Source organism: Sinocyclocheilus anshuiensis, unplaced genomic scaffold (genome assembly GCF_001515605.1).
Source record: "Sinocyclocheilus anshuiensis isolate Anshui unplaced genomic scaffold, SAMN03320099.WGS_v1.1 scaffold185, whole genome shotgun sequence".
Classification (NCBI taxonomy): domain Eukaryota; kingdom Metazoa; phylum Chordata; class Actinopteri; order Cypriniformes; family Cyprinidae; genus Sinocyclocheilus; species Sinocyclocheilus anshuiensis.
In genome coordinates this window covers 711,717-723,212 of record NW_015539887.1, presented here as the reverse complement: position 1 = coordinate 723,212, position 11,496 = coordinate 711,717, and the positions used below count along the sequence as shown (strand labels likewise).

General features: G+C 36.6%; 1 protein-coding gene across 1 annotated transcript; it reads right to left on the bottom strand.

Moving 5' to 3' along the window:
* Positions 1-7,394: 7,394 nt before the first annotated feature.
* Positions 7,395-9,523, bottom strand: LOC107685610 (sorting nexin-10B-like). Its single transcript, XM_016482259.1, has 4 exons — positions 9,386-9,523; positions 9,197-9,297; positions 7,992-8,093; positions 7,395-7,803 (listed from the first exon to the last, which is right to left on the bottom strand). The coding sequence occupies exons 1-4, from the start codon at positions 9,509-9,511 to the stop codon at positions 7,587-7,589; spliced, it is 546 nt and encodes a 181-aa protein (XP_016337745.1). The 5' UTR covers positions 9,512-9,523; the 3' UTR covers positions 7,395-7,586.
* Between the last annotated feature and the right edge of the window lie 1,973 nt (positions 9,524-11,496).

Below are 11,496 nucleotides of genomic sequence, written 5' to 3'. Positions count from 1 at the left end.
TGCAATATAACAAAGAGTGAAAAATTGAAGGGGGTCTGAATACTTTCCGTACCCACTGTATATTGAGACAATATGCAGTTGGTATCATAAAAAGTGCTGACGAGCCCTGAAGCAGATGGTGGTGTCCCCTGTGGAGTCATTCCCCTCTCTGTCACCTTTTGTAGCTTCTGTTTGTGGAGAATTCATTCTACTCGTTCAGCATGAACAGATGACCTCCACACACTAAACACAGAAACACACACACAACAGAATCAAAAGCAGTGTCAGAAATGAACTTATACATATAGGGACAATGTTTGCTCCCTGGTTGATTTTTATTCTTTAACCATATAAAAAGAGTGATTTTCTTATGTCCAGTACTTTATTGTAATCAATTAATTAACATACATTCCCAATCTAATAAATTAGATGAAACTATGAACTATGAAAACATAAACTAACATTGCTACACAGTAAAATTCAACGGATCAACTGTTAGAATGTTAGAACAGTTAGAATTCAGAAATGTCATGATTCAAAACCTTTAGAAAATTCTGTTTTATTCATAGATCCCCAGACCCCGTGGAGGACCTCTTGTTGAAAACCCTAGAATCAGATGTAAGACAGTGTTCGCTTCAAACTTGGTAAAGGTGAAGGTCTGCTCAGTTTTTAGTGCTGTCATGACAGTGGAGTGGGACTGACAGCCATGGCCATTCCTGTTCCTCTTCCCCCTGTGGCAGCTCAAGGTTAACAGTCTGTAGAAGAGGGAAACAGACAATTACAGACTAGTCAATAGCTCTCTCAGAGTGGAGCACTATAGTATACCGCTGAAGTCAATAGCAGCATCTGAAATAGCTTCCTATTAGGAAGCATGCTGCATGGCTAAAAAGAAATTTACTGTCACAATACTCCACTCAGGAGACAGCAAAAGAGGTCCATCGGGTCTGGCATTGACTATTCTTTAAAGGTGCAATCCGTAATTTTTTCCTCATTATAAAGTTTTAAAGAAATTAATTGTACTTTTGACAGATGTGTAAAATGGTGTACACTCACATGAGATAAAGGCTCCAGTCATATCAGTGATTTAGAAAAAGCTATGTTATTTAAAATGTAGTAAGTCACTTAACGGAGGCCACCAGTTTGAGATCACACCATCAGCTGAATACTGCTAACTATATCTCTGCAACCCTTCCTGTTATCGGAAACTGTCGGTTGCGAAAACAAATCATTCATGGGTGAAAAATATGCCTGTGAATAGAGTATACAATAGCAAATGTAAAAGAGTTGCTTTCGCGAGGGGCTACTGTTCATCCACACCACTAGGTGTCAGTATTACATCTGAGATGACTGCTCTATAATCAAGTGCGACATAAAAATTACTGAGTGAACATAAAAACGGTGTACTATTGAATAACTTGCTGTTTTCCCAAAGAATATTCAGTATCAATGGCAAGATATTTTAATTTAAAGAGGACATTGGATGCAAAATGGTGTTTGCATATAAATGTGTCTTAGCAGTATGTTTTTTTAATCCCCAAAAAACCTAAACAGTCTCATTTATCAGGCCATTTTGATTTTCTGAGCTGACGGACTGTTCCGTATTAGCACATTTCCGCCCTCAGTCAGTTGTACGCTGTCCGCCATTTTCTGTGCGCTCAAGCAGCTATAATGACAACAATGTCTCGTAAGCAATGCAGGTGCTTTGTAGTTGGATGTAAAAGTGAACATAGGAGCCACTGAGGGCACAGTGGATTAGTTTTGTTTTTGATGTTAAAGTGCTATCAAATACACAAAAAAACGGAAGAAAGGGGCGGGGTGAGCAGTAGCTCATTAGCATTTAAAGAGAAAGTATGTTGCAGACATTTCATTAAGACCCTAAAGAATCATACCAACTTGTTGAAAATGGGCATCCGATGTCCCCTTTAACGATGTGTTCACCATAGTTTTCTCAACATCATGCGAGGTGATTTTTCCTAAAAAATCTTTTCCAGACTGGAAATAACGGAAGTGGAATAGTGTATCTGCCCTATTCCTGGACCTGGTCTCTGCCCTAAGCCCATAATTGGACTGGTCTGTCTTCAGCAGGTGAATGGCGCTCTCATTTGAATATCAACCATGTCCACATGCTGGTGGCCATGACAGCTTCATTACCGCCATGTGTGAAAGTGACGGGAGGGGTAATGCATACGGTACACTCATGCCCACTGTGCTCTCTGCCTTCACACCCACAATTTCTATCTCTCTCTCTTTCTTTCTCTCTCTCCCACACACATCACAGACAACTCGACAAACCCTGTGTGGTTTAATAAGACAGCTTCAGCAGTGTGTCCTCTCTACCCCAATTTGGTGTGCTCCCTGCCGCCCTCACTGGTCTATGCTGAGTAGAGGAGGTCCAAAGGTGACTTTACCTGTCAGTCATGCAGCCGGGAGCCCTTTGTTTCCCCGATTATGAATTTATAATGAATATCACCCTCACCTCCAGACGACACAGTAATCTAATTAATGTAGCAAATGTGTCAGACGTGTTCTAGCTAACGGCATATGACATTAGCATAGCATAGCTTCCTTTAGCAGTCTGTAGAAGCAGATGGTGTATAAGGCTTAGAGTTCAATAAGAATCGCTTTTTCCAAAAAGTACTTTTTCAGTAAACAACTGAACATTAAAATTAATGCTAACCACACATGTTATAGTAAAGCAATAAGGTACAAAAGCTATCAAAGCTAAAAGTATGCTAATATGAAATTCTGTGCCTAATTAGTTGCTGTATAATCAAATATTTTGTTGATAACTTGCCTTGTGCTATACGGAAAAAAGCAGCATGTCGGCATCGCACGCCACTTTCATGTTCAGTGTGTATACCCTTGTGAAACAGAAGTGCATTTTAGCTTTTAGAAATAATACTTATCACAGAAATAATATGCTTAAATGCAAACTGAATGTAATTGTTTCGAACACCTAACTGCATGTTAATTTAAATCAAATGAAGATGTGAGAATTTATAATAAACTAAAATATACTTTAATGTAATTTCTAGTAAAACTTTCATTAATTTTAACATATTTGTAATTACACCTTTGTAATGAAGTTGCAATTTATTACATTTAATATTAATTAGCTTTACAAAATATGTATGCTTCTTTAAACCAAAGAAAAGATTAGAAGAAATTCAAACTGAAAACAAGTTGCTAAATTGTCAAGCTAAATTCTATGTCATGTCATTGAGAAATTGCGAGGCTGAAGAGATCATTTTGAAGGAACAGATGGTGAAATTGAGAAAAGAAATTTCAAGGTCTGAAACAGAGATGGAAACATTTAGATGTTTGTATGAAGACACACACACACACACACACTATGTTGCCTGTTGATTGATGTTTTTGCTCTTTTGGCCTTTGGCTAGGTTTGTACTGTCATAATGTTTAGTACATTTAGAAAATCCCTTTTGCTGTTGTGGTTCTCAAGTGCTCCTCTCCCAAACCCCAAAAAAGTGTTTGTGTGTCATTTTGCCAAATTTGAGAAAAGTCCCTATGGAGAGTTTCCTTGGCTGTGTGTTTGGGATCATTGTCTCGCTGAAATATCCACCCTTGTTTGATCTTCATCATCCTGGTAGATGGCAGCAGATTTTGCTTGTCTAAATGTTGTGCAGCAAACTTTAAACCAGCTTCAACATGCTTTTTCTTCAGCAATAGAGCCTTGCGTGGTGAGTGTGCATACAGGTCACAGCCAGCGGTTGAGTGCATTACTTATTTTTTTTGAAACAATTGTACCTGCTAATTCCACGTCTTTCTGAAGCTCTCCACAAGTGGTCCTTGGCTCTTGGACAACTCTTCTGATAATTTTTTTCAGTGCTTTGTCGGAAATCCTGCGAGGAGCACCTGGTCGTGGCCAGTTTATGGTGAAGGTCTTTCTGAAGCTCTCCACAAGTGATCCTTGGCTCTTGGGACAACTCTTCTGATAATTCTTTTCACTCCACTGTCAGAAATCTTGCGAGGAGCACCTGGTCGTGGCCGGTTTATGGTGAAATGATGTTCTTTCCACTTCCAGATTATGGCCCCAACAGTGCTCACTGGAACATTCAGAAGTATAGAAATCCTTCTGTAACCAATGCCATCAGTATGTTTTGCAATAATAAGGTTGCGAAGGTCTTGAGAGAGCTCTTTGCTTTTTACCCATCATGAAATGTTTCTTGTGTGACACGTTGGTAATGAGACACCTTTTTATAGGCCATCAGTTGGGACTAAACCTGCTAATATTAATTTCCACTGACAAGGGGAAGGATTGCTTTCTAATTACTGATAGATTTCTGCTGGTGTCTTGGCTTTCCATGCCTTTTTGCACCTCCCTTTCTTCATTTGTTTCTTCATTTGTTCAATACTTTTTTCCCTGGGTCATTCCATTTTATTACACAGAACTTAATTTCGGAACTTATTTGTTTTGCTTTCTTTGTATGTATGGATTACTTGGGATGTTACCGACATCTGGTGAAAATTTCATGTCAACAGCACCTATATATATATATAATGTATTTAAAATTAAAAATGCAAATGAAAGTTTAAAAAGACATGAAAATGTATGCTTAAGAGGAATTTATTTAATTGATATTAAATTATGAAGTACAGTTTTTTTTTATATATATATATATATATATATACAGTATATATCTTAAGATTTTTAAGTACACTGCAAGTGCAAATTCAGTGCAATTCAAAGAAAAAATCCCTTGCAAGGCAAGTCAGTACACGGCCATCTTGGAAGTGCATTTAAGTTCAGCTCCTGAATAATTAAATGAGGAAAGACCCTCAAAACGCTCCTTGCTGAACTCACATTTCAAAAACATTTCAAATCAGCAATAAAGTATGACATAGATAGTAACATAAACCAAGTGCAGTTTAAGAGTGTTAATGAAATTCTATAAAGTAATTAAAAAAAATAAAATAGGCATTTTTGGTTATCTGGTGTCTTTATCTGGTGAATCAACATGATTCACTACTGGATTAAACAACTGAAGGAGCTCATGGAAAAACAGATGCTTTAGGTGTTACAGTATAATTCAAATATCACCTTTCAGTTGTTCTGACTGGCCTGCTGAATAAATAACACACCTCATGAAGATGTCACAGCAAGGGCCAAGCACGTCATCTCGGAAGGTGGACAGAATGACAGGCCGCTGACATTAACCAACACAGCAGCCTGCACTGGGACTCTGCCTGTCAACATGGTATTGCCCCCATACAACCGTTAGAGTGGCTTGTCTGTTTGACGCATGCACACCTCCAGCCTCTTTTACTGGTATTTGTGCGTCCAGTGGGAGTCTCAGGCCCGGTGCTGCCAGCGTTGCTATCAGGCAGCTGAGTGTGTGCAGAGCCTATTAAGACGGTCTCCATCGTTAGAGAGACAGCAGCAGCTGGCCGTCAGGGTTCTTAGGGGAGCCGTGGCGAGTGATGTTCAGGGGGCAGGCGATTAGAGGAACATTTCAACCTGTTGGGCGACTCTGCACATATGAGCCTTTGCCTGCAGTATGAGAGGTACAAGTAAGATGGGAGGAGACGGGGTGAGGGAATGTCTTTTTAGTGAAAGTGTCAATGTGACTCTTTCTTTAAGCTGACGTGTGTAATTTCTGTGCCTCTAGGGTCATCAGATAGATTTGCAAATTCACGCCATTGGTGTTGTTGCCAGATCTGACGAAAATGAGATCAAATTAATTAATGATTTAATTAATAATAAAGCCCAACAAAAAACAATTGGGTATTGGTAAAACATCTATTTTACTGAAATATTAGCACCATAATTTTAGCAACCCAAGTTCCCATCTCTCTCAACCCCCAGGATGTTCACAAGCTGCACGTGCAATTAAGAGCTGCTTCATTGCTAATACATGATATAAGACATTTGCAAGTTCGTTTCATACAGATTGTATGTAAACAACATCAGTGCTTTTTTTTTTTTCTGTCATAAAGTATCCTGCTACCATATGACAAACTACTAAAGTGCATAAGTGAACTGTGCGAATGAATCAAACAGTTTGAGACCTTTTTTGCAAACCTGTTTGACTGTTTAGATTAATAAGTATTCATGAATAGCTAGTTCTGATTGTAAACAACAGAAAGAAAACACACATGACGTTGCGCAAATATTATCATATAAAATGATTACCAGGTTGTTACCCAGCTAACAGTGAACATTCTCGGAACGTTCTGGCGAGTTATCAAACGTTCTTCTAGCACAAAAACGTTATTTAGACATCGTTCATGAAACGTTTTCTGAAATGTAGTTGGAGATTCATGTCACTTTTTTTTTTTATTGTTACTAGGCTACTTAAAAATATTCAGAGAACATTCAAACGTATAGCCTAACATTCCCATAATGTTTGCAAAATGATAAACTTGAACGTTCTCTTAACATTCGTAAAAACAAAAATGTTTTTAATACATTTAAAAAACAAAATTCTGAACGTTAAGAGAACATTCAGCAATAACGTTTCCATAACTTAATTGGAACATTAGAAAAACGTTATTAAAACACATTTTTATTGACTGGGTAGGCCTATATGGTAATCTCTAGCTGCAGAAAAGGATTTATTAGTAAAAATGTTACTGGGGTAAAGCATGTGCGCATGTGCGTTGAAGAACAGGCTATGTTTTTTATGCTATTTTTCTATTCTATATATTTCTGTTATGTGATTAGTTATTTTTAAACTGTAAGGCCATACTAACCAGCCACACCATGACCCTTTGTTGTGGCCTAAAATATATGTTTGCCTTGATGATTTAAGATATAATTTAGTTTATTGGATAATGCTCGGGTGCCCTTATTTTAATGGCTATATTTTAAACCTCTTGCGTGTGGCGAAAGAATACCTTTATTCTCATGTTCTGAAATGTCTCGATGATTTGATGTCCCAGTCAAAGCCTGTGAAAGCAGTGGCTGATTTGAAAAAGGGAAAATACTGCTAGCTTTGAGGGCTTTTTCTCTTTGATGAAATGTTTGTGATTTTGCAGGTATGAGACGGTCCAGTCATGGAAAGACAGAAGAGCTGCGTCGCCATCTGCTGGTCATGTGTGGCCTCACACGATTGTTAAATATTTATGAGAAGGCACAATTTGTATGACATCCAGACAATGATCTTTTATGGCTAAGTATGGCAATAAAATTGTTGGAGTAGAGATTATTATTAGGATTTAGCTCTGTAAGGTCGGGTTTAAATCACGTAATGTCGTAATGCTCTGTATTTGCTTATTAGGATGGGGTTATTGCGTTTAAGGGACTTCAGACACAAGCATAAATTCCCTCTCGTAAACCTCTCAGCGCACATCTGTAGTTTTAACAACAAACTGTCTTCCACACAGGCCACATTATGCTTTTATACATTCACTTGATTGCCAAGGAAGACATTAATGTGTGCCCAAATGTGGTTTAAATAATTGAATTTATCAGGTTATCTTCATCAATACAGATTCATCAATACAGAAAGTATGAGTGCGAGACAAAACAACACCGTTTCAGCAATGACAGTAACTTTTTTCCTGCATCCATCCTCATGGGCTGTAATCTTCATTGTTGAATATTGTTCCTCAGCAATGTCTTTATGTGTTTAGTAGAAAAGAGTCTATCACTCTGATTCACAGTGCATATCGTCCTCTTCTTCCATGCTCCCTTCAGATTGAGATTCAAAGCGTTTGTTTCCTGAGCCGGAACTGTGAATGGCCTCAGAGACAGTGTAGCGACTTCGGCCTTCAGCACAGGCCTCGATTTTTTTCACGCTTAGTTGGGACTGTAGGAAGAGATGTAAGCAGCTGTCGGAAAGCAGCACCAGGCTGTGAACCACCCTTGAGGATGTAAGTATATACAGTAACTGATCACAGAAACCATAAGCATTTCAGTTACTGTATTTTTTGAGATTCAAGAGATGAAATACTGACATACGTCACATGTTCTCAAGCTAAACGTATTCTTTCAGTCATGGTTTTATGTTTGTTGTATGTATCTTGTTCTTTAGTTCTATTTTGATACTTACTCTTCTAGAAATTTCCTGAGCCCTTCCATACGGGCTCCGATCTCTCTGGCATTGTTGAGATTGAAGAACGGGTTTTTTGGAGGAAGTTTGGGTAGATGTGTTCTGCAATTCAGAAACAACAACAGAAGTTGAGTTTTCATTTGTCACATAGAAAATTGCCCAATGAGTGAAACTTTAATATGTCTAAAACACAGCTGCCTAATATGGTAATTAGCAGTATTGTTAACTAAAATGTTTAAAAACGTTTCTGTTTATTACAATAAAGCCGGAATGAAATAAAAAGGTAACACTTTAGTTGGGGGACCAATTCTCACTATTAACTAGTTGCTTATTAGCATACATATTACCGCTACTAGTAAGCATATTGGCTGTTTATTAGTGTCTATAAAGCACATAATGCCTGACCATATTCTACATTCCTAATCCTACCCAATACCTAAACTTAACTACCTTACTAACTATTAAGAATTAGTAGTAGTAGTAGCAAGGAGTTTATTGAAGCAAAAGTCATAGTTAATAGTTAGTTAATATTGGTCCCCAAACAAAAGTGTGACCAATAAAGGAAAAAAAAAATTAGAAGAAAAATTACGAAAAATTATTCAAATGAAAATTGAAAATATAAAAATAAAAGCTAATTTAATTAATATTTATAAATACTAAAATGGTATATAAATAAACCTAAAACAATCCTAGTAATTAGCAACAATTAGTAATTTGTATTTATATTAACTGGGATACAAATTGGGTCAATGCGATGTTCAAATTAATTAATTTCAATTAATTAAAAAAAACATAAAAAATTTAATGCACACATATACACTGACTTCAATACACCTCTACTATGATGATCATGATTTTAATTTCTGTATCAAAATTACAAAAATTTAGGGTGACACATTCATTTATATTTTTTAAAATACATTCAGTAAAATGATTCATTCTTTCATTCATTGTTCAGTACACCTTCTATGATTATCATGTTGTTAATTTCTGTATCAAAAATGTAAAAAACTATCCAGATAACATAATGCATAATAAAGGATATCAATAAAATTGATATACAGAGGGTTTATGTCTAAAAACTTGGGTTTTTCCATTTTCATAGACGCTGTTTTACATCATTGACCCGATTACAAATGATTAACCATAAGTGAACAAATTCTGAACAAAGTAAATAACAATAACAGGATGCAAAGGTTTCATACATGAGCATAGCATTTTCCTGTAGCTTTTTTCTTAGCCACACAAACTCGCTGTATCTCCGCCGCACACAGGAACTCTTCTTAGTGAAGGCCAGACTGTTTGTCTGAATGAATGTGAAATATAAAGAATGATCAGGAAGTTTCTGCCATCTGTTTTGACCACTTTGTATCATATGTTCTGATTGCACTTACATGTATACAGATTTCATAATCCATGTAAGCATGCCAGAAATCCTCTTTCTGGATGCGAGGATCCCTCACCCACACGCCAGTGAATTCCTGCATAAGTCCAAGAACGCTGGAAAAGACCTCACGCATACGCTCACAAACTCACATTGGACAAGTACACATAACCAGTACTCAGAGGTTTAAAAAAATGGGAAGAATAAAAAGGGAAGTATTTTCATGAGACATTGGTCTTGTTGACCAACTGGGGCTGATTCATGGGAACTGTAGACTGGGGAAAAACCTCCAAGCTCATTTTGTGTCTCTGACGGACAGCGGTGCTTCATTTTTACCAGCCACCAGAGACATAGCAGACTAGCACTGCCATAAACATAAAAGGAGCAGGAAAAAGCAGCTGGAAAAAATGGGTACCATAATCATAACACCTGCGTGTTTGAAACAACTAATAGTACTTAAACAGTTATTCATGTACAGCTTTTCAGACCTCTTGATATTACAGATAGGTTACAGGGTTATTATATTTAGCAAAAATTAAAACCATAAAAAACATATTCATTAATGGAAATAAAATAAATGTTAACTGAAATAAAATTTAAAAAATAATAATTTCAGCTAGTTTCTAAAGCAAGATTTCTCATTTTCATTTAGTGTAGCAATGTACTAAAATAACTGAAATATGAAAAAATATATACATATTTAAAAAAAAAAAAAGACAAAAAATAAAACAATGAATGAATGAAAATTTTCAGCATCATTACTCCAGTACAAAAGATTTATATTTTAGATAAATGCTGTTCTTATGAACTTTCTATATTCATCAAAGAAACCTGAAGAAAATCTACTCGGCTGTTTTCAACATATTAATAATAATAATAATAATAATAATAAATGTTTTTGAGCAGCAAATCAGAATATTAGAATGATTTCTGTAGGATCATGTGACTGGAGTAATGATGCTAAAAATTCAGCTTTGAAATCACAGGAGTAAATTACATTTTAAAATATACTCAAAAGAAAAAGTTATTTTAAATAAACATATTTCAAAATTTTACTGTTTTTGCTGTACTTTGGATCAAATAAATGCAGGCTTGGTGAGCAGAAGAAACTTCTCTAACGTTCTAAAAACATCAAAAATCTGTTCAAAAACTTTTGACTGGTAGTGTAAAAACAAATTCAGAATATTATAATATAAATAAAATATAAATAACATTATAAAAGTATCTAAAACTGATTGGTTATTTTAAAATGTAATTTTGCGATTTAAAAGGAAAATCTGATAAGAAAAAGGTTGCTTCATCCATTTTTACAATAGAATGTACCAAAGGTAGCTACACTCATAGTTATTTGATTTAAAGGGTTAGTTCACCCAAAAATGATAATTAGCCCATAAATTACTCACCCTCAAGTCATCCTAGGTGTATATGACTTTCTTCTTTCAGACGAATCCAGTCGGAGTGATATTAAAAATTGTCTTTGATTTTTCAAGCTGTTTCATGGCAATCAGCAGGTGTTGCATGCATCAGTCCAAAAGAAGTTAAATAAAAAGCGCCAATCCATAAAAAAAGTGTCTCACACGGCTCCGGGGGGTGAACAAAGGCCTTCTGTAGCGAATCGATGCGTTTTTGTAAGAAAAATATCCATATTCAAAACGTAATAATCACTTTAATGTAGCTTGCGCTCACTGTTGTATACACAGAAGCAGTTCCGGGGGAATGACGTAAGACGTCGGCATTGCGCATGCGCCGCTCAGAAGTGACACACGCGGAAGCGCAGGGGAGAGATCAAAACAAAACAACGGTCACCAATTAGAAGTACAAAACGAGGATTTGTAAAGAAGAATGTCGGAGGATTTCGATATAAGCCAAGAGGAGACTGGTTTTCCTTTGCTAAAGTAAGGAAACTTTGCTTCATTTGCTCCTGTTAACAAACGTTGGTTTTCACGAGACTCACCTGCGCATGCGCAGCGCTGAACTCATACCTCATCCGCCCGGAGCTGCTTCCGTGTATAACTGTTGGCGCAAGCTACATTAAAGTGATTATTACGTTTTGAATATGGATATTTTTCTTACAAAAATGCATCGATTCGCTACAGGAGGCCTTTGTTCACCCCCCGGAGC

Excerpts from the sequence above, each read along its gene's own strand:
- LOC107685610 (XM_016482259.1), bottom strand. The coding sequence starts at position 9,511 with ATGCGTGAGGTCTTTTCCAGCGTTCTTGGACTTATGCAGGAATTCACT. Across the intron at positions 9,298-9,385 it reads ATTATGAAATCTGTATACAT|ACAAACAGTCTGGCCTTCAC; the intron begins GTAAGTGCAATC and ends ACATTCATTCAG. Across the intron at positions 8,094-9,196 it reads CAGGAAAATGCTATGCTCAT|AACACATCTACCCAAACTTC; the intron begins GTATGAAACCTT and ends TCTGAATTGCAG.